Genomic DNA, 24,307 nt, shown 5'->3' on the forward strand with positions numbered 1-24,307 from the left:
ATTTTCGCTAGTGGTGAAAGGAACCACAATAATGACCCACATTACAGTAGCCTTTCTGTTGATCCCATTGCAAACTGTGTAAAGTGTACAGAGAATAAAGCAGTGATGATTTCTGAAGAGATATATTATGGGGTGAGCTTTCCTTCAGTGCAATGAAGCGAGATGTGCACATATGAATTACACACACCTCAAGCTTTAGGAAATGCACACGGATGCCAGGGACACGACTTATCTCATGGTACGTCTACAAAGCTGACGTTTAGAGGGCCGATTCAGAACATTGTGGCTGTCAGCATAAAAAAAAAAAACTATGGTTTTAGACAAATCCGCAACTAATGAGTTCAAAGCAACACGTCCCTCAAGCCCTGTTTATAATCCACTTATATAAGTGTCCTTTCGCTAAATTAATTGAGAACACAATCAAACAATGTGCCATAATACTTCATGCTGAACGCCAACTAATTTGTCGAACTCTGTTTTTCATAGAATTGCTTCAACATAAAATTGGCACACACCCTAAACATAGATCAACACTGAAGCCAAGTACTAGACTTGAAGTGATTTAAATGAGCTTGGTAAAGTTGAGTGCATATTTTTGCTCAATTTGACCTGGCATAATGGGTGTGGGATCTTACCTTGACTTTGATTGAGACGGGAGCCATTTTCAAGCCATAAAAACCCATAGACAATTGTATAAAAATGTGATGTTTTACCCTTTGTCGTGAGCTTGTTTAGCTGAAAACCTTCAAACTGAATTAGGGGTGAAAATCAATGAAGCAATAAATAAATAATTAAAAACACAGAGACATTCGATACCACAGTATTTCACTCGTATTATTAAACTGTATTCACATTACAACATCCACAATGTTCAGCTTGTGACAGGTTCTAATAATCTCAATATATATTTTCTGTATGTTACATTATACCAAGAGGCACTTCCAGTAAGTCTGGCAATAGAGGAGCTACAGTATAGTGTCTAAATTACAAAACAGTAAAAATAAATAATGTTTATCTAAAAGACTTCTGTTGTCGTTTTCATCTTTTTCGTCCCTTTTTTTTGGCTTTGTTTTTGTTTCGTTTCATTTTTAACCTGTACACAATATCGTTTTGTACAAAATGGAACAACAATCAGCGATAAAATGAATATTTCACTTTACGAATACTGGTGATTTACACAGTTCCCCTTTCTATAGGTATTGCTACATGTGTTAAGTGCAAGATACAAGTGAGAAGAAAAAGAATTATTTTGTCAGTGAAGTGCCGACTATATATATATATATATATATATATATATATATATATATATATATATATATATATATAAAAAGTACAAGTCTCATTTCTCCTTCTCAGAGAAGTGTAAAGCTTGTTTGGTTCTCAAGGTGAACTAAACGTGTGCCCGGTGGACACGGTTATCAGACGCGTACAGCTGAAGATGAAGGAACGAGTTATGAACAGGAAAAATATAAAAACGATCAGCTTTTCCAGTGAACCTGACATGCTGGTCAAGTTCAAAAAAATCTGGAGGGATGCAACCCAGTCATCGTGCATTTCTGCAATACCTGAACAGGTATTTGAGCTGAACTGTACAGACTGTCATTAATTTCACTCCTAAGGGCATCTGTTATCTGTGAAAAAACATGAATTTAGTCACATGACATTATAATGATCCTGCCATTATGAATATGTCCACACTGGCTTCTCAAGACTTGTGCCGTTCATTTGGACACAAGAGTTTGCGTAACGTACAGGATCAGGAATCAGAGCCACCAAACGCAGATCAGAGCTGAAAACCGGTGTAGGACAGGGACGCATGCTTGCCATGCCAACACACACAGGCAATCCTGAAGCACACGCACAAGCACATCAAATGTGTAGGGTCGCTAATTCCACAGTTTTTGTTAAGTCTCTCTGAATACTGTCTGGGTGGAAGCAAATCTGAAATAATGGACCTGTCTTTGATGATTCTGGGTTTGAAACACTTTGAGACATCAATATCTATGACCTTTGATCGTCAAAGACTCGCAGCAAGGCAATTCCCAACATGTGCCCACTGCTATTATGCTAATCACTTGGCAATGACATACATTTTTCAGACAGAGTAGGCCTCCCATCATCCAACAGTAAGATGAAGAGCGGAGCCATATTGCATACTAGATTCTTTCATAATGTCACATATTTCTTAGTTAACCTGGGAAATAATGTTTTTAGGGGAATTTTATTCATCTGGAATTGATTGTAGGTTATGATATTATCAGTTAAATTTATTTTGGGAAATATCCCAGCTAACTGGAAACGTTCTCAGAAAGATCTGGCTATAGGTTCTCTCAAAGTTATGAACAAACGGCTCTTCCAGTAACGTTAAAGGGATATTTCACCGCTGGAAAGATGAATGTGTATTTAAATTGGGTCATTTATGTAGTAGAAATGTGAAATTATTTTAGAAGTTGGTGCCTTCTAGACCGAGAAATGCCAGAAATTGTATTTTTGGCTCATGTGGATGAAAGACTACAACTCCCAGAATGCACTTGCTTCGCTGCCGTACGAGGACACTCCCAAGCCACGCCTCCCGGTTACAGAGGGCAGTGTCGGAAGAAATGATACAACTAGGCTACTAGTCAACTCGAAACTGAAAAGACGGCGTTTTATCGTGAGATCCCCCTATGGGCGGGTTGATGACATGCGGAACGAGCTCCTCCTACTGGCTGGAGTCTCTCGCCTCTGGACAAAACGATTATTTATACATTGTCCATGGAACGTTTTCCCTGAAATGTTTTTAAATGTTACTACTTGTTTCAGAATGTTCAGTGTCCCTTCAAAAGTAACGTTTGCAAAATGACCAAATGGAATGTTCGTCTAACTAAGAAAAAACATCTAATAAACTGGAAATTTTGAACGATTACAGAACATTCAGAAATAATGTTTTTATTACTTAATAAGAACGTAGCAAAATGTTCTTAGAACTTATTTTTGGTAGCTGGGAATGTAACACTGATGCATGACGTCCACAACAGTGCACAAATCTTTAAAAGCCATTTTTAAGGTGAAGACCTTTGACACTTACCCATAATTTATTGTGACAATCCTTTTTATAGTATATTCTGTTTTTATTATGCTAAATTCAAAATGGCAAACAAAAGTGATGCAGCAAGTAACAACTAATATATTTTATTGCAGTGGACAGTAACGCTCTCAAAATGCGTTATTTTTGAACAAAAAATAATTATTTTTTATATATATTTATTTAAAGGTAATAAAAACATTAAGACTACTATTTGTGATTTAATAATTCATGCACCAAAGGGTTAATATCTCTGGCCTGAGGTTACAAATCTAGGGCCTAATGCAGAATTATAATACCCTCCACACACATCCTCACAAGCACACATGGCCTTCACATGCTCTTCCAGCCACTGAGAAGACCGGCTCTGGCAGGGGTGTCCAGTCCTGCTCCTGGAGGGCCACTGTCCTGCAGAGTTTAGTTCAACCCTATTAAACACACCTGAACCAGATAATCAAGGGCTGTGTCCAAAATCGCCCCATATACCCTTAAATTTCAGGGGACGGTTCATTTTAGCGGTGTGGACCATGGTGGACCTTTTCGAGTGCACTCATTCAATCCCATAATGGACCGCAACAACGAGTGTTCAACTGCTAGAGAATACCCATAATGCACTGTAAGGGATATGCTGAAATAATTCCCATGTCTTGCCAAAAGATGTTGCCTGGAGCTGAATCATCCATTCATCCATTTTCCAAACCGCTGGTCCAATGTGGCTACAGCGTAATATCATTCAGGTATAAATTCCTTTTTAATTAATTATTAAATTGTTTAATTGTGACCCTGGATCACAAAACCAGTCTCGAGTCGCACGGGTAAATTTGTGGCAATAGCCAACAATACATTGTATGGGTCAAAATTATCGATTTTTCTTTCATGCCAAAAATCATTAGGATATTAAGTAAAGATCATGTTCCATGAAGATATTTTGTAAATTTCCTACCGTAAATATATAAAACATTTATTTTTGTGAGTGAATGCAGCACAATCGCGAACATAAATGGACAAATTTAAAGGAGATTTTCTCAATGTTTCGATTTTTTTGCACCCTCAGATTCCAGATGTTCAAATAGTTGTATCTCGACCAAATATTGTCCTATACTAACAAACCATACATCGATGGAAAGCTTATTTATTCAGTTTTCAGATGATGTATACATCTCAATTTCAAAAAATTTACCCATGTGACTGGTTTTGTGGTCCAGGGTCACAATTAAGGTTTAGACATCCTAGTTTCCGTGACAGAGTTCAAGATAAATATTTTCATCACTTCTAGAGCTGCCAGTTTGCTAACTTTCAAATAATTATTAAACAGCAAGCACAAACTATGCAAAAGCAGCAGCCCTTCTGGAGCACCCGAATACACTCCCTCTCTTTCATTAACTCCTTCAAGTGGACTATATTAGTGGACTAATGTAGGGAACAGTGAATGAGGGTATAGGTGGCGATTTCGTACACAACTAAGGTCTTACTAGGCAGGTGTGTTGACGCGAGTTGGAGCTAAACTCTACAGGACAGTGGCCCTCCAAAGAGCAGCTTGGACACCCTTGAACAAAAATGGTGTTTCATACTTTGGGGAGAATGAATTTGAAGTCATATTTGGCACACACACGGTCGAGCTGTGTGATAGTAACACAGCAACAAAAAGAAAGTGCAATTGGAAATGCTACCAATCTACTGTACACATAGGGTCGGTATTGCTTAAATAATTTGCTGAACTACATTGCACCACGTTGCCTGATAATATTAAGGCTTACTCTGCGTTTCGATCAAAGGGGACGTTTCAAAGATGGGTCTAAAGCACATGACCGTCGCCTCCTACCAGGTGTTGTTAATTGGCTCTCCTTCAAAGTGACTGAAGGCATCGGACTCGGCCTGATTAAACATCGGACTCGAGGTGATTAAGCCCGCAGAAGTGTTTCATCTCGCCGTCACGAGCAATCTGCCTCTTCCGGCACATCAAAGGCGAGCGTGGACAGCCGTGTCGACCGGTGCCCGTATCTCATGTGCCGCACATGGTCTCTGGGTCCGCTCATGTGAGAGGGACGGCGCTCGGCGTCTCATCCCTTGGGCTGAGGAGCTCGCAGTCGCTCACATGCCTGCCTGCATCTCCATGGCGGCTGCGTGACACGACTGTGAAGCATAACTACGGCCTTGTTTAGAGGGAAAACATGTGACTGCGGGGGAATGCGGGACCCCGAGGCTCTCTCGACGGACCATGCGCTCCAGTCAGCGCCTTTGATCAGTGAAACTTGCCAGAGCAGTTTAGTCTGCTCTTAAAACTTGCTGGAGCAGTTTACTAAGAAGCTTAAATGCAGGAACAGAAGCTCCGCTTGACGGGGAGAGAAAAAACGGGGATGTCTGTAAAGTTTCGGATGGTACAAACATTTGTTAGGGTACATGAAAACGAGAGGAATGACGTGATGTTCTACTGCATGCCGTATGGATGAGGGCACTGTATGTGTGTGTGTGTGTTTGTATATATATATATATATATAATATCAAATCACCTGGTAAAACAACAATTGGGCTATTGTTAAAAAGGCCATTGACGTTTTGAAGAAATTACACTTTAAAAAACAACTAAAGATTCCCTTTGTCCTCACAAATCAAGATTTAAAAGATTAAAAAGTTGCAAGAAAGTCCGTAAAAACCAATGACTCCTTGTACCGTTATCCAAAAACAGTCTGATCCTGAGAAATGCAAGATCTCAGTTCATGGACTAATGAAATGCCGAGGGAAAAAGGTGAGGGAAGAGAATGACGAGCATTCGGCATGACGCCTTCAGAAATGGGACAAGGACAATGGTGCAAGCATTTGCAATAGAAAGGACCTCTGGAAAAGAAAAAAAAAAGAGCAATGGCAGGACAGACATATGGTGTTAACATGTGGAGTCTTTTGTAGCATTTTCACAAATGCATGCTGTTTCTGGGACATTTGCTTTCGTCCACTGCGGATGATGGGATTCGTGAGTGAGGCGCAATGCCTTTAAGGAGCTGGCGAGAGTCACGGTGGATTGATTTCTCTTTCCCGACTTTGACACTAAGCTCCTCAGAAATTCTTGTTGAGTAGCTGTGTGGGACGAGCCTGCAAAACTTGTGTCGCTGCAGGTCACTGGGACCCCTGTCGTAGTTTGGGGGGGGTTAAGGTGCAGCTGGAGGAGTTTCGCCAGAAGGACTTGCAAAACTGACCAACATGACGTCTAGAAAATATAGGAAACCCCCCTCCCCCCTATGTCCCGGTCAATTTTAGCATCAAACCTCACTTGAGTGTCTAGCACTCATAGTTCACCGCCCACTCATTGTTGATCAAACCCTTTGTCCCGAATCACCCCTTCCCACCCTGTTTCCTTTAGGCACATGTTCCCCAAGCATCTACAGTGTTGTGTCTAAGTGATGTGCTGGCAACCATTTCTTAGAAGTCTCGCTTGCCTATAAAAAGCTTTCAGACAATGTTCTCGTCTAAAACCGGCAAGTCATTCATTCTGGATCCTCGTCTTTCTCGTCTTCAGTTTCCTCTCGTTTTCCCATTAGCTCCGCATCGTCTTCTACAGTTGTTGTGTCTCGCTTTGCAGTCCCGTCTGCTTCCGCTACAGTCGCACCATCTGTTTCCTCTGTTTCATGTGTCTCTTCAGGTACAGGACTCTCCTCCTCCTCTGCTGACTCCTCCTCCTGGTCGTCTGTTGGCTCCTCCTTGCTCCCAGGCTCCTCCTCCTCTTCGTCAATGGCTAGGATTGACTCCTCCTCTTCTGTCTGGCTTTGGGACTCTTCTGCAATGACCTTCTTCCACATCTCATGGTTCTCCAGCAGGTGCTGGGTGATCTGGCAGAACACTTTCCGTCGTTTCTTGGGTGCGTCTTTCTCTAAAAAAAGTAAATAAAGAGAGTGTTAATAGGTTTTTCATGCAGCAGCTTTAAGTGATGATTTAGAAAAATGTTGCTTATACAAGTAAAAAATAAAAAATATTAAAAACAAATTGATAAAAATAAAAAAATATACTGTTTTGTTTTATAAAAAACATATATATTATTATATATATATATAAGATACATTTGCAATACTAAAAAATATATATATATATATATATATATATATATATATATATTAGTATTGCAAATGTATCTTATTTGACTAGCAGCTTTAAGTTTAGACCTATATTTTTGTATTTTTGTAGAGAAATGTTGCATGTGTAAAATAAAAAACAAAATAAAAAATAGACATGCAATGTGTCTGCTTAAATACACATAGTTCCACATAAACAATATTTAATATTTATAAAAGAAATAAAAAAAATATTAATTAAATAAATACAAACACATATTTGATCTCATATTTATAAATATATATATTTTTTTTCTGAAACATTTTTAAATCCAGTTTCAGTTTAGTTACACTGTTACATGTCTATGTGAAATGGTTCTACTGATGGGGCAATCCGATTTTATTTGACGATAAAGACCGTGATCATAATTTTCATTAAATATGGGTATTAGCTAGGCCATGTTCACACAGCCGCAGAATATGGTTGTCAGTCCTGTATTTGAGTCCTTAATACGGTTACGTTCACACACAGTTCAGTTATTTACGGGAGTGACGACCGCATTCTATAACCAAACTCACACCTGTAAATTTTAAGGACTCAGTACCATATTCTCGGAAAACCTGAGCTGTGTGAATGGAAAACTAGTTGTCTGTCATATCATAAAGTGAGAAAAGCTACAGCAGGTTGCTGTTTGAGTTGACTCACAACTGTAAGTAAATGCGGTTGTTAATCCCAATAACTAACAGTGTGAATGTAGCCTTATTTTCATCTGATATTGTACTTGATCTGCAAATTATGAGAGAAAAAAAAAGTGACTCACGGGAAAGTTCTGAGCTGGAGGAGGCGTCTTCCTCCGGTGTGTCTTCCTCATCCTCATCCTCTTCATCTGTCTCTGTCTCTTCCTCAGCATCCTCGCCCTCTTTGGGCTGAGGGTTGACCCAGTGTCCAGGCATGAGGGCAGCAGAGTCATAAGAGTTGCAGAGAGGCCCGACGATGTGTGTGATGAAGGACTCCTGTAGTTTGGCCAACTGGGGTGCTGAGCGGTCCATGAAGGGGCTAATGGGAAGGCCCAAGCTGGACTCTTCATCACCCTGAAACACCAGAATGAAGAGAAAACACATTTCACTAGTGCTGTCAAAATGAACGTGTTAACATATGCAATTAATTTTTTCAGTTTAACGCGTTAAAAATAGTTCACGCAATTAACGCAGCATCTGTTTTTTCACGTCATCCTTTGGCTAGAATTACATTATATGATCACGCTCTTAGAAATGTCTGTCATTAAGGATAGATAATCAAAGAACTAAAGAAAAAGAAAATCACTCACACTCTTGACTGAATAACTTTTGTAGCTTTAATAAGGAATAATCTATATTTAATCTATAATTTATGCAGTGAAGACTGTGAACTTTATTCAATTTCGGCATATATCCTACCTGTAAATCTTAAAGCACTGTTTACAAGGTTACATGTGTCAAAAACAATGAAAACAATACGTTTTTGTGCATTTTGACAGGGCAAGTAAAAATTTGAACTGGTCTGACTGGGCCAATAGAAAAAATTAAGCACTGATATATTGATGGGCAGGTGAATGTGACATTTATTATAATGTATTTATGTGAAAACTTAAATTAAAAGTTGTTATATTTCTTTAAAGCCTAATAAATGTTACAATTGATAGCTTTCAATTATACTGTATTGCTGAATGGATATAATAAATGTCTAAAATTGAGGGGAAAAAATCTATTTCATAGACATCAGTAGCAGTATTGTTATCTGTGATGTCTTCTTTCATAAAAAGATGGCATTAAACAAATATTTCAAATATAGGCTACTTTCTTTATGTTGTTTCTACGTTAATTGGGAGATTAAATGTGAAATTATTACAATATAAAAATATATGAAAACTTTAATGTTCGGTGCGATTAATCGTGATTAATTACAGAAAAATGTGTTTAATTAGTTAATTTTTTTTAATCGATTGACAGCACTAATATATATATATATATATATATATATATATATATATATATATATATATATATATATATATATATATATATATATATGTTATGCTGCAAACTCTGTAATGGAACACCCATTTTTATCAATTGCCAAAAAATCATTTCTAATAAAAAAAAAAAAAAAAAAATCAAGTTCTGTCTACATTAGAGAAATATGGTTTGAAAATGATGTTTCAAGTTATTTTAAAAATATTTGAAACCCTTCTTGGTTGTTATAATTGAAAAATCTGAAATAATATTGTTGTTCATCTGCACCTCCTATGGTGGATGAAAAGCATCAAGGGAACTGATGTCACCAGAAAGCATTACAAGCACATGAAAGCTGCATCACGTCAGTGCTAACAAATCTAAAATCCATCCTGAAAAAGAAATGCATTCAGTGATGTGCAAATACAGTATACATTTCATTTCGATTCAGAAATGCTCCACATAGTGCAGATTAATCATATCTGATTGATGGCTAATTTGCATTTTTGTTCAAATTATGCAGCGCTGCTGAGCAGATATTTTATACCCATCCCCACCATCTATTGCATTAAACAAGTAACGATATTACCAACAGTATATGCTCAGTATATTCAAGCACAGCCGAGGAGTCACACACTTGATTGGATTTTTCCAGTTCAGGAAAGAAACATACTTCACAGACCTTCTACCGCTATAAAACTAGGTCAACCTTCCCATGGACGGGGGAAACACACCCAGGCACGAGAGGTCTGGGCTTTTTTTATTTTTTTATTTCAGATTGCAGTGCTGAAATAAGTAGGTAATCAGCGATTAGAGGAGCATCATATAGTCCACGTGAGAACATATGCTTCGCAGAACCTGGAGATAAACAATGAGAGCGGAACAACAACAGGCAAGGTCTCGCGTTGCCATGGCAACCGTGCCGTCGATGACGTCACAGGGCAGTGATGTATGTGCGCTGTGTTCTGTCAGGTGCTACTCAGAAGTGCTGGAGAAATGAATCATTCAAGAAACGAAACAGGGAGGGGGGGGGGAAACAGGCTCCTTTGAAGCAAATAATTTCTGGTCCCTTTTGAAATGCTCTGAATATGGCCAAGGGTGGTCATATGACGCTTTGTAGCTCTGTGACGGGGTCTCGACACAACTGGGTCATCCTCACTCTGTGTTCCTCACAATAATAGACACTCATCGCTGGCATCCAAACAAGCCCTTAATTCTCTGAGAGCATGATCAGAAGACGTATATATAGACAGACTGAACAAGCACACATGATGTACCGTAATGGTCAACCGATATGAAGCGCAACAGTCGGTTCCGGAAGTAAAAACTCTATTCATTTTCTCCATAGAGAAACTGATTTTGAACGATAACTTATAAACCTTTTAAGAAAGCCCTACTGTGAGCTACGAGGTTGTTAATCGATAGTATTTGATTCTGTTGAAGCCGTTAGCCCGCATTATTTCAGCTTATTTCAAAAAAAAATATTGGTAATCGGAATTCCTGGTGAAAAACTACATTACCCATGATGCTGTGCAGAAAATTCCACCAATCAGAGAGTCGAAACAAGCAGCACCACCAAAAGATCTTATTAGCTCCTCCCATTCCCATGAAGCACTGCGAATGACGTAATCGAGTCGATTCTCTCTACACTTTCAAAATACCTAAATGTTTGTATATGTATAATTTGCAATATATATGTTATATATTATATGTTATATATGTTAGTTCATGGCTTTTTAACGAAGACTTTTTTAAAGTCCCTATGGGATAAAATGAATGGAAAGCCCCTATTATTGAAATCCTAGAATCACCCCTGGCTAGCAATATGCTAAAACATGCTAGCAATTTGCTAATTCATGCTAGCAGCGAGCTAAAACGTGCTAATTCATGTTAGCAACATGCTAATTGCAATGCTAATCTGACAATAAGGTTGACTTTGGTCTGATTTATATCAGTCTATCATCAATGCATGGTGTGTTTTACCAGAAAATGTCCTCAGCACATTCCCAGCAGATCAGCCTGATGTACAAGTTTGCTTACTTTCTGCCCTACATTCTCATTACAGCTGTGAACGTGTTGCCTTCAGCACTGCTTGGGGAGGATGTAGATGGTTGCCAGGCAACCGCGTATCCTTGCCATCCTCTCCAGCCACTCGATGTGAATGATACTGAGACGCCAAGTCCTTACACATGCGCATTCTCGGAGCCTCTTACTATGCTTACTACTTAATGCTGTGACTGAATAGCTAAAAAATGACACACACAAACATACATACATCAAACATAAAGCAGACACTGACCTGTTCGTAGAACTCGTTGACGATGCCTTCCGTCCACTGCAAATGAAGCTCCTTGCATTTCAACGGACCGTTTATATCCGCTAACTTAATACACATTTGACACACCAGCAGACGATCATTCTCGTTAGACCATTCAATCCCCGAGCATCCGTCATCCCCCACCTGAGCAAACATAAATCAATTAATAAATTGCACAGCAATAGTTGGTCTGTACATGCATATCTAATGTACAGTAAGTGCTCACCTTGGCGTTGAATTCAGCCAGAAAGTCAAAGTGTTTCTTAAGGTCCGTGGCCAGTATGGCCTCGATGACCAGGAAGCGGAAGCGTTTGAAATCCATGTGGTCCAGACTGGCCAGAAAGTTGTACTCGGGCCTCGACATGAAGAGATTCCAGGCAGAAGCTGCGTGATGGTTCTCCAGCACAGAGCGGTCATTGTAAAGCACGGCCTTGAAACACACACACAACGTTTATGGCACTTCAGCTAATTTAAGGCACCAGAACATTGTGACCAATCCCTGAACTTGCAGGCTACAATTCAAAACAACAACTTTGGATATTAATATTCATAAATATCATAATGCTTCTACAGCATAATGGAATATTCCATCTTAATACGAAGTACTGAAACAGTCAAATGGTTGCAGCCTTTTTTCATCAGACATAAAATTATTAACCTTGAATATGAGCAATAGTAACAGAAAATGCATGCAAAAGTAGCAGACTACATGGTAAACAGGAACCACATTTTAACATACACACACACACACCTGCACACACACATATACACACACACACAAGTTCGCGCATGCATCGTGGTGCTCTCGTGAACTCACTCAGAGGCCCACACAGAAGAAAATCAATAGTTGAATAAAGTTGTTATTTTTGGTAGTTTTTGCGCACAAAAAGTATTCTCGTCGCTTGCTAAACTTAAGGTTGAGCCACTGTAGTCACTTGGACTATTTTAACAATGTCTTTACTAACTTTTCTGGGATGCCAGATATCGATTACCTAGCAGCCTATGAAGGAGTGAGACAGCTCTCAGATTTCATCAAAAATATCTTAATTTGTGTTCTGAAGATGAACGAAAGTCTTACGGGGTTGAAACAACATGAGGGTGAATAATTACTGACAGAATTTTCATTTTTGGGTGAACTAACCCTTTAAGTAATTTATTCTACCTCTGTATTAGTATGATACATGATTCTTAAGAAAGCACATATTTACAATACAAGGAAATGACTTCTCCATTGAAACTCTTCAAGGAAATAGGGGGTAAACTGATTTTGGGGTTGTGTGGTGATGGTGTGTGTTACCTGTGGAGCGCTGGTGGCCACCAGGAACGCATTGGTCCTGCCAGGATGGTCGTAGTCATGCATAGCAGCCGCGACGTAGAGCGCCATCAGCTCGAGCGCGGGGATGAGGCCGGACAGACACCCGTAACCCTCCTCCTCTACAGGATACGTCCTGGACATCAGGTGCTTTGAGCGGCCGTGAGCGAGTCCACTGTCAGAGTCTGAAGACATAGAGAGTCGGAAAGATGTCTGCAGATTAGTTCACACTGTACATAGGTATTCATAGTCAATATGTACAGTACCAGTCAAAAATTTGGAAACATTACTATTTTTAATGTTTTTGAAAGAAGTCTCTTATGCTCATCAAGCCTGCAGTTAAAAAAACAACAAAAAACCCCAAAAAACAGTAATATTATGAAATATTATTACAATTTAAAATAATGGTTCTCTTTTTTAATATATTTTAAAATGTAATTTATTTTTGTGATGCAAAGCTGAATTTTCATCAGCAAGTACTCCAGTCTTTGGTGTCTTATGATCCTTCAGAAATCATTCTAATATGATGATTTGATACTCAGTTATTATCAATGATGGAAACAGTTGTGCTGTTTAATATATTTTTTTGGAATACTTTTTTCAGGATTCATTGATGAGTAAAACGTTAACAGCATTTATTCATAAAAACAGCATTTATTCAAAATAAAAACATTTCTAACAATATAAATCGTTACCATCACCTTTTATCAATTTAACGCATCCTTGTTGAATTAAAGTACTAATTTCTTTTTAAAAAAATAGTTATTGTTCCCAAACTTTTGAACGGTAGTGTATATTGTTACAAAAGATTTCTATTCTAAATAAATACAGTACTTTTTAACTTTTTATTCATCAAATAATCCTGAAAAAAGTATCTCAGGTTATAAAAAAAATATTAAGCAGCACAACTGTTTCCAACATTGATCATAAATCATCATATTAGAATGATTGCAGGCTTGATGAGCATAAGAGACTTCTTTCAAAAACATTAAAAATAGTAATGTTTCCAAACTTTTGACTGGTACTGTATATGCAAATGAGGGCGAGACATTTCTGAGAGTATGTGTAAATAATACATCAACCTTTTTCTAATTTTTAAAAAGCCCAAGAAAAATCATGTTTGTTCCTACAGTACAGCTCAAACAGTAGAGCATGGTGTTTGATTCGCAGGGAATGCATGAACTGATTAAAATGTATACAAGAACTGAGAAAACGTGTATATATATATATATATATATATATATTGCGGCTGGAAAATGCTCTCAGCCAATCAGATTCGAGAACCAGAAAGAACTGTTGTATAAACGTATATATACAGTTAATAAATGGCACCCCTGGTAAATATGATCAAAAATGGCTGTAAAAAATAATTCTGCATTGTTTATTCTTTTGATCTTTCATTAAAAAACAAAACAAAAAACTAACCTTTCATATAAGTAAAAGAATTGAAAGTGGGGGGTAAATCACATTATGAAATAAATGCTTTTCTCGAAAACACACTGGCCACAATTATTTGCTCCCTGTTATTAAATACTTTTTGCAACCTCCTTTTGCCAAGATAACAGATCTGAGTCTTCTATAAAGCTGGATGAGTTTGGAGAACACCTGACAAGAGATCAGAGACCATTCCTCCATACAGAATCTCTCCAGATCCTTCAGATTCCCAGATCCATGTTGGTGCTTCTTCTGTTCAGTTCAGCCACTCATCTTCTACAGGGTTCAGTTTAGGGTACTGGGACGGTCATGGCAGAAGCTTCATTTTGTGCTCAGTTACCCATTTTTGTGTTGATTTTGATGTTTGTTTTGGACCGTTGTCCTGATGGAAGATCCAACCACGGCCCATTATAAGATCTCTAGCAGAGGCCGTCAGGTTTTGATTTTTTATCTATTATTATTTTATCTATTTGCTAGAATCTATAATACCATGTATCTGAACAAGACGTCCAGGACCTCCAGCAAAAAAATAGGCCACAACATTAAAGATCCAGCAGTTTATTTAACCGTGGGCATGGGGTACTTTTTATCCCTGTTTGCACCAAACACATCTGGTGGGTTTGCTGCCGAAAAGCCCTTTTTGTGTTTCGTCTGACCACAGAATCCGGCCCCTTTTGAAGATCCAGTCGTGTCTGACCACTGAATATGCTGGAGTTTAGTTTTGGAGGAGTGAGGAGGATTTTTCTTGAAACCCTCCCAGACAACATGTGGTGATGAAGGGGTTGTTGTTTGATATATTTTTTTAGGCTTTCTGACCCCAAGACTCAACTAATCTCTGCAATTCTCCATCTGTGATCCTTGAAGAGTCTTTGGCCACTCAAACTTTCCTCCTCACCGTCCATTAAGACAATATAGACACGCGTCCTCTTCCTGGCAGATTCGTAACATCTTTAGTTGATTGGAACTTCTTAATTATTGCCCTGACGGTTAAAATGGGGATTTTCAATTCTTTAGCTATTTTCTTACAGTCACTTTCTATTTTGTGAAGCTCAACAATCTTTTGCTGCACATCAGAACTATATTCTTTAGTTTTAATCATTGTGATGGATGATTAAAGAAATTTGGCCTTTGTGTTTCCTCATATTTAAACTACACACACAGGGTGTTCCTCAGTCACCCTGGTGTGCTAAAAAAAAAAGGTAAATATTAATGGGAATATATTTTATTCTTAAATTCTAGGGGTGCCAATAATTGTGGCCAACGTGTTTTGGAGAAAAAGATTTATTTCATAATGTGATTTCCTCCCCACTTTCAATTCTTTTACTTCAGTGAAAGGTTTGATTTTTGCAAAAAAAATTAATGAAAGATCAAAGGAATAAACAATGCAGATTTATTTTTTACAGCCATGTTTGATCATATTTACCAGGGGTGCCATTAATTCTGACCACAACTGCATGCATTTGGCAGGCGCTTTTAAGTCAAGTCAAGTGAGCTTTATTGTCATTCCACTGTATGCAGAGACATGCCATTCCTCACAGGACCACACTGTTACATATGGGAGACCAGTTATGCAAGTCAAATAATTGTATCTACAGAACAATGATTGCTATGCAAAAAATGATCTTGATAAAAAAATTACTTTCTTTACTGAAAGTCATAAAATCTACAATGTTGCTCACAGTCACATGCCACTTCTCCTGTGAGCTCAAAAAGGGTTTTTTTTCTTCTTCTTTTTTTGTGAGCCCAAAAAGGTGATGTGAGAGTATGAAATTGATGACATCACCACTGCTCTTTTGTGAATTGTCAAACTGACAGTGTTACAACTGACAGCACTCTCTAGTCCCCCCTTAACATATAAAGCATTAATATAAGCATATCAAAATATGCAGGTCTAGCCTGTGTAATATTAAGTATACATATACTTTTCAATTACAAGCAAGAAATTATTTCCATTGTAACTTTTCCAAACTGTAATGAATTTACCCGAGTCACTAAGTGATCCCAGTGTAGGTAAACCAGGCACAGGCTGAGTAGTGAGGTACCACACTGCATGGAGGACGTCTGTTGCATGGATCCGGTTGTGATCTGGGGAGGAAGACGAGGTTTAATACTGTAAACCACCACTAGGGGGAGATACAACACACACAAAAGTACAGTGTGCCACAACTGATGATTCAGGGCAGTGTATTCCTCTGGAGGTGAAGCTGACTATGCACAACATCTGTAGTACATCATAACTTATCTCATTGTTAACATATTTCTGTACACATGTCTCACAAGGACTCACATGGGATGTCCCTGTATCCGTTCTCCAGAGCGTGGAAATAGTTCATGAACTCCCTCACCGGAATCTTGAATGTCTCAAAGAGTCCCGTATCGACAAACAACCGGTAGGACACCTAAACCACGGAGAACAATGGCAAAATCTCTCAACCTTAGTCTTAAACAAAAGAATCAAAACAATAAAACTAGAATTCCACAGAAGGAATTATGTGCAAATACTTTTAATTATTCATTCATATATAAATATATATATATATATATATATGCATACACAAGCAAACATGAACAAATACAATGTACATAAAGTTGCTACATTTAAATGAACACTTATTTTACACTTGTTTATTACAAATGAACTAAAAGTCTAATCTATGGAAGCTTGTTTCCACCATGGAATAAAAAAAAAAAAAAAAAAAAGGTAATTGTGACTTTTTATCTCACAATTCAGACTTTATAACTTGCAATTGCGAGTTTATATCTCATTTCTGAGGGGAAAAAAAGTCAGATAAAACGTTATTTTTTAATCCGTTCCATTACTATCTGACACTAATTTTTATAATTTAATAAAATTTATTATTTAAAAAAAAAAAAGCCCAAATATCAGCCAATTATTATCCAATAATCCTGGCCCAGGTGTTGCTGAGTTGCTTTCAAATTCACGCGACTCAAGCCGAAGTTCCAGCGCCACCTGAACTCAGACGACCTCCTACAGGTCTTTCTTCCTGTGAACCGTGCCCTGTTTTAAACTAACCTGCCAGTGTGAGACTGAAGCAGTCTTAGTTCATTTGGTAGATGTGCGTTAGCCTTGTGGACCTCCACTAGATGTCAGTGTCTCACCTGGCTGAGAATGCAGCCACATCTGCCGTGGGTTTTCTCCACCAGACTGAAGATCGGGAAGTTCCAGTTGTTGATCTGACTCATGAGAGGCTCCAGTCCCTCCATTACCAGGGGCTCCGGGGCCAAGATGGGCTTATCCTGCAGAGGAAATGATTTCAGATCACAAACAGTGCCATCTTGTAAAAAAAAAAAAAAAAACACTGAATATGTCTGCAATTGCTTCCTAAAGAAGTGGCACATATGAAACTACTAAAAAGAGTAGTTAAAATGGCATAACAGAAAGAGAGTCTGTCATCAAACCACAGCAAAAACAAATCACTAACACATCAAACGCTCGCTGATTAGTTTGGATGACAATTTGATGGCAGGTTTAGTTTCACTGGATCAAACAAACCGCCCAGAGCATTGCACATAACACTAATTTATTTATGCCATTGCCGTATTTTTTATATGCTTTATACATTTTCTGCACACTGCAAAGAAATGATTTTTGTCTTGTTTTCCATTACAGATATCGATAAATTCTTAACTCAAGATACATTTAAGATATTAAGTCTCGTTTTCTTATAAAATAATAAAATACATAAAATAATGTGTTATTTTAAAAGCATTAAAATTAAGTGAGCTTATGCTTAAAATAAGAACAAATATCTGCCAGTGGGGTCAGAAAACTCAAAAAAATTGTATATACAAGACTTGTGCCATTTTGCTTCTCATGTAAATCTTGATGTAATGATGTTTAAGATATTTGTACTGAAAACAAGACAAAAATACTGAGTAAGAAAATAATTTCTTGCAGAACATATTAAATGTACACTGCATATTTTATGCATGCTGCTGATGCAACACTTTACACTGTGTATTTGTCCTGCTTTAACTAACACTGAACAGCATCTACTGTACCTGAACTAAACTGCAGTGCTAAAAAATCAATTTGTCCCGCAGAAGGCCTGTTTACCTCTGGGGGTATAAGAGCGAGCGCCTGAGGCGGGAACGTCCCGCAGGGCTTCCGGTGACCCTCTCCGTCTTCCTCATTCTGTGCAAAGTCACTGATGTCACTGTGGTTGGTCTCATAGGTGCTGTCATAGTCGGATGACATTATCACCGGCTCGTCTGAAAGGTTATTAGAAAAAAAAAGTGATTACGCCTCTCGTAATATTTCATGTTTGAGCAGACTGACAGCTTAGAAAGACACCAATTACATATCAACTCAGAGATCCAATCCAGGATCGAGCTGTAATATCACAGATCACATCTGCAAAATGGATAATAAGTGAAATGCATCTAAATGCTAATTCAGAGAGAGGGTCCGACATGACGGTGGCGTCACCTGACTGCTGGCTTCTGTCTCCTGCGTCTGTGGAGCCATCCCCGTGCCTCTTACTGTACGGTCTTCCACAGCTACAACACACACAACACACCATTCACATCACTGTCAGGACTCATTCTTTCACATTAAAAAAAGAGAGCATATATATTATTTATATATAAATATATATAGAGAGAGAAAAAGAAGTGAGGCGATTCACATATAGAATCATCATGGGATCATTTTATGGATTTAGTTAATAGTTAATTCATTTAATTTGAATTTATTCGTAATTTTAATTCAATTTTATGAATTAAACAGCTAGTAAACATCCTGTATCACTAGAGAACATTTTTAATAACCCGCTAAACATTAAAATAGTTTGCAATGATTTATTATCCTATATATATTTTAATTTTTTGCCTTTATTTGCTTTTGTATTGCATTTTAACAACAACAACAATAATAATAACATTAAATAACAATAATAATTGTACAACAGCAAATAAAGTAATAAACCAGCAATTTACTTCCTCACTACACGCTCCTGGTTTTAATGTGGATTATTTGCCTGTTCCAAAATAAATAAATAAATAAATAAAAATTCCCAAATCTTTAATCCAATTTCATCATTTTCACAATTGAATCAATTCTCAGAGAATAAAATAAAATCACATTCTACTCTTTTTTTTTTCTCTCTCACAGAATATCCTACTTTACTCATAGTTGAAATAAGTCAGATTACGATAAAAAATAAAATAAAAAAAAATGCCATTTCATGTTGACTTCAGGAACATTCCTTAAGAACAATAAAAAGACACTATCTATCAATGTAGGCACTGGAATCTGTTCGTTACGCTTTATGTATTTTATGCTTTATGATTTGGGAGAGCTAGGAAACTGATAGTGTGTGCATATTTGAATATTTTGCAGTGAAATTGAGAGGCGTCCTGATTGTGTGTCAGGTGCTCTAGCCGTTGTCAGTGTTGTTTAGTTTAGCTCTTTAAATGAACGTGCCAGACAGAAGCTAATCAAGCTGTTCTTTTGTGACCAGCATTCATTACAGGCCAAGGGGACGCTGACCTTGTCTCAGCGATCGCTGTGAGTCAAACAGCAGATCTGACCATGTATGTCCATCTGTTAATATTTAGACACAGTGTTGGTTATTTTTCACAGTTAATGATCAGTGGTTGTTCAGTAACCACGTCATGGGTTAAAGCTGCGGTCTTGTAGAACATCCTGGGCCACAGGATACGCTCAGATCTTTGGAAACAGCAAGCGTGTGCTTTTTAGTGATGAATTGTGCTCAAAATTAATAATAACTTGATATCTGCTCTTAAAATTACCCATTAATCGCTCTGCATGGAATCTGCATAAGCAAAATTCCTCAAAAAGACTTTGGACGCACATCATTCACAAAAAGCAACAACATTGTTTTGGTAACTTTTTAACAAGAGGCTCAGTTTTTACAACTCATGTGGTGTTCCTCCAGGAATATCACTGAACTACTCAAACAACATGACATGACATGGGCGTTTCGCATACTCCCGTTTCGTTACCGTTTCGCATAGTTCAGCCAAAAATGAAAATTCTGTCATCATTTACTCAACCTCAAGCTGTTCAAAACATGTATGCGTTTCTTTCTTCTGCTGAACACAAAAGAATATACTAGAAGATACTTTGAAAAATGTACATTTGATGGACGCCACTGTCTTCCAGAGTATGAAAAAAAAAAAATCTTCTTTTGTGTTCAACAGAGGAAAGAAACTCCTACAGGTTTGAGGGTGAGTAAATGATGACAGAATTTCCATTTTTTTGGCATTTTCAGCGCTTCAAAAACATGTTGTAAATATACATCAATGACGCTCTTCACTGAGTGCTTACACAGATACAGACGGGAGCGTTTGAAAGCAGGACCGGTCCGCTGATAGACGCCTGCTTGTGCTTTTCAAATCATGACAGAAAACTGCATTTTTCAGGCTAGACCAGCCAATGCACAGACTGTTCCTATAGCAAGTGGAGCTGCAGCGACGCAATGACTTATGATTTACCGATTGGCTCTTTTTTTAGAAGGCGGGACGTATTCCGCCATATTGTGCATTGCACTTTCTCCCAATAGTAATATGAGTGCACGGTAATTGCATATTTTAAGTCCTCCTGGGGTGAAAATCAAGTTTTTAAAGTTGGTTATATGTCTATGTGGTGTTTTTAATAAGCTTTAAGACAAACCATGAACAAATTCATAAGTCAAAACCATTGCTGAGTTTTTTCTCCTTAAAACTGCAGTGAACCAAAGACTGGTGTTTCTGACGTCACAAACTACTAACCAATCAGATCAATGTGCAGGCGGGCTTTAGCATATTATTAAGAGGGAACTAGCAGGGGAGTCTCAAGAGAAGCCAGGTTATCCCAGTAAATGTTTCTACTGATATGAAAAATCAGGTAGATTTAGCAATATAGCAGGTGTATGATGTATATTACGATGTTATGAACTATATGCCTTTCTCCACTGACGTTCTAAGTTGTTCAAAGTGTTTCTGATGATTGTTTGAACGCAGTTGCCTGACTCTGAAATGGCGAACGGGAACATGGTTTGTGTAACATTAGCAACACATTATTATTGGCTGTTTGATAACATAGTCAAGCAAAAGGCTAATCATATTAATAACCGTTATGTGTCCGACGTTGTAAAGAGCAATATCATTGTGCAACGTTTACCTCAGCAAGTTGGCAGAGTGAATCTCTGAGCTGGTGTGAGTGAGTGGAGGCGGGTCTAATTAGCATATTCATGGTTCCGCGAATATTAAATGAAGCAAGGGTGTAGAGTTACATTCAAGCTATTGTAAGGCATGAAGAATTTTTTTCACAGGGAAAAAAAAACGTTTAAATATGTCATTTTGGTGATCAAAGATGAGTTTTAAGGGATACAATTATGGACAACAGGGGGACTTCAAGTCTTTAGTTTTACCTGCTACAAAGTGGAGGAGGCACCCAGTGTGTGGTACTGGGGCTCGGGGCGCTCTGACTGTGGGTTAAGGCTTTGTGAGGGCTGTGTGACGGTGGGCCGTCGCCCTGTGGAAGATCTGTGTCAGGCAGCTCCACTGAAGGGCTTTTGTTGGTGGGACTGTTGAGCGGAGTGCCCTGGACTGGAGGAGAGTGGCAGGGTGAAGCCAGAGGTGAGATGTTGGAAGAAGGGTAACCTGTCAGAGAGCAGAGGCATCACACTGGCACTGCCAAAGCCCATTTATCTCCTTTCACTTGACAAACACACACACAGAGTGCTTTACCTCTTCGGCTCTTGCTATAGATGTGGTTGGTGGCGGAGGAGGCAGCGTATGAAGCGGACATGGATCTGCTCTTGGAAATGGTGAGCATAACGGAGTTGTTCCATGAGTCACTGTTCACCAAACTGCAGAAGAGGAAGAGGAAAGTTTCATGGTTTTACCTGGTATGTCGTTTCACTCACTGGAAAACATTTTTTTGACTTGTTTTCCAGTAAACATTCAACATACATCAATAATCTGTTTGCATGAAGGCTTTTCAATCCGACTACTAACAGATTATTTGGGTGCATGTAAATGTAACCATTGTGTCCTCGATGAAGATACTGCACCTTAATTCAACAAGGCATAACCGTTTACCTCTCAAAAGGAAAGTTCACAATGCACTTTCCAGGGTTAGAAAAGTCCAAGTGGTGTATTTCTGGAGAAGGGTTCAGACTTGAATTTTCCTGCCAACTTTACAGGATCTGAGCGAACAGGGAACACTCTTCAGATATCCATTAAGGAGACCCGCCACTTTAAGACCAGCCTCAACATGGTAATGCAGGTGACCCTCCATTTTTCACAGGGGCTTTTATTTCGACAGGATCTGAATCTAAACACATCCCTGGCTCTCGTGTCTCCAGGAAGCCTCTTTAAACTCCCTGTCTACACAGTGCAGATGGCTATCTGGATATGCGTATTAATGGGCTGAACTTTAGCTGGGCTGTATAACTCAAGCTGAAATAAGAGATATAAAGGTGGAGAAATGCCCAAAGATGGACATTATGAAATCTGAATCAAACATTCAGACGGAGTGAGGCAGCGTGTAGGAGCTCTGGAAAGTTCAAGCGCTTGACGGCGATCCGCAACAGCTGTGCGAAACACTAACGTACGAGACCACGATGACAAACAAAACAAGATGAGGGCAAACGGATAAAAGTGGTTTCAGATAAATCCCCAGAAAATCTATGTGGACTCATATTTTCAGAAAGTACTGTTGCTTCAAAACACTTCATGAGTCAGCGGACAGCGGACCTGAGAAGTATTTGGACAAGTGAGCAAATGTCATTGCGGTATATTACAAAAGCACAAGCATACTTCTCAAACAAACATTTCAGTGTTTGTTAGGTTTGAAGTAATAAAACAATATATAACGGCTTCAAAATGAAGTTTTTGGAAACTTTTGTGTTTGTGAATCGTTATTGAAACGTAGTTAATGTGATGGATTTCACATGTGGTTTCTCTGTTAGGACACCTGCTTGAACTTGAGGACAATTGACTTCATACATCCACTAAAAATCAGCTTATTAACCCTTTCCCCGCCAGCGTTTTTTAAAAGATTGCCAGCCAGCGCCAGCATTTTTGATAATTTTCACAAAATGGCCCCAAGAATATTTTGCTGTATGAATTTCTGAACATCAAAAGAAAGGAAAAAAACAATCAAAAACATTTTATTCTAGCAGTCTTTTTTATCAACACTTGAATGTGGGTAAGTTACATAAAAAAAGCAACATTTTGAACAAAAAGATGAGAAAATCGCATTTTGTCAAAGACTTCAACACATGCATAAGCAACGCTTCTTTCGCTTGTTTGTGCTTCTTTTTAGTCTGTGTTTTAATCTGTCGATTCTTTACTCTTTCAGAAGATGCGTAACAGCGCCTCCTACTGTATGTAACAGTAAAACCAGGGATTGCTGACTCGTTGTGTCATAAATTACGGAAAATTCCGTTAATTGGAAAGAGTTAAAAGACACTGAGTAAAAACAGTGATAGTGAAAAAGAATCTGCAGCATTTGAGATTCTTTTGCAATGACACTTTTGCAATGACATCCCCACTGTTATCAAAGCACTTTAATTCAACATGAAACGGCATTTTACTTTCACAATATGACATATTTCTGGTTAAAAATAAATAATCTATGACAAAATAATGTAGGGTGGGACTTGATTTTATCCATAAGGAATTGATTGCATTTACGAAACATTACGAGCATAACATCATTGTGCTGTTACTTTCATTGCATTAATGATAACTGGCATTAAATTACTGAGTTAACTATTGGCAAAACTTCAGAAAGTCTAAAATCAGGGGCAAACTTAACCAATAAGCAAGGTAAGCGAATGCTTAGGGCCCCGGGGAATCTGGGGGCCCCATCGATATTGGCGAAACAAATTTGGTAAACGCTCTAGAGCGTATTTGTGTTTGCGCTCTGGACGGCATCAAAGGTTTCTATTTTTTGTATGTTGATTTCTTGAACGCAATGGCTAATCACATGTGTTTAAGTTAGAATACATTCACCGCTCAAAACGGTGGAGTTTTTGTTCAGTGCCGAGTTCTGTGCGCCCGCAAATCCTCTCATTGTAACAAACGAAGTTTAGACTGTAAACTATAAATGATAATGAAAATGTAAAATGATATGATCATGTAAAAAGATATGATTATTCATCTTTAGCTTT

The 24,307-nt window shown here is 38.2% G+C and overlaps 1 protein-coding gene across 4 annotated transcripts in view; it reads right to left on the reverse strand.

Annotated features, from left to right (window-relative positions):
- Positions 1–813: 813 nt before the first annotated feature.
- The window catches only part of pde3a (phosphodiesterase 3A, cGMP-inhibited), a 91,501-nt gene continuing 68,007 nt past the window's right edge, over positions 814–24,307 (reverse strand). For 2 of the 4 annotated variants that reach the window (XM_084111243.1, XM_084111242.1), the window contains 12 exons: positions 21,876–21,997; positions 21,557–21,788; positions 18,610–18,680; positions 18,238–18,392; positions 17,280–17,417; positions 16,447–16,558; positions 16,143–16,244; positions 12,711–12,910; positions 11,640–11,843; positions 11,396–11,557; positions 7,926–8,196; positions 814–6,926 (listed from right to left, as the gene is read on the reverse strand). In XM_084111243.1, coding sequence (XP_083967369.1) covers positions 6,544–6,926; positions 7,926–8,196; positions 11,396–11,557; positions 11,640–11,843; positions 12,711–12,910; positions 16,143–16,244; positions 16,447–16,558; positions 17,280–17,417; positions 18,238–18,392; positions 18,610–18,680; positions 21,557–21,788; positions 21,876–21,997 — 2,152 coding nt within the window. In that variant the 3' untranslated portion in view covers positions 814–6,543. The remainder of the gene's footprint in view (positions 6,927–7,925; positions 8,197–11,395; positions 11,558–11,639; positions 11,844–12,710; positions 12,911–16,142; positions 16,245–16,446; positions 16,559–17,279; positions 17,418–18,237; positions 18,393–18,609; positions 18,681–21,556; positions 21,789–21,875; positions 21,998–24,307) is intronic. The other 2 variants (XM_084111244.1, XM_084111245.1) reach the window with 2 other exon arrangements.

The sequence above is a fragment of the Abramis brama genome (genome assembly GCF_963993115.1).
Source record: "Abramis brama genome assembly, chromosome: 4".
NCBI classification, from domain to species: domain Eukaryota; kingdom Metazoa; phylum Chordata; class Actinopteri; order Cypriniformes; family Leuciscidae; genus Abramis; species Abramis brama.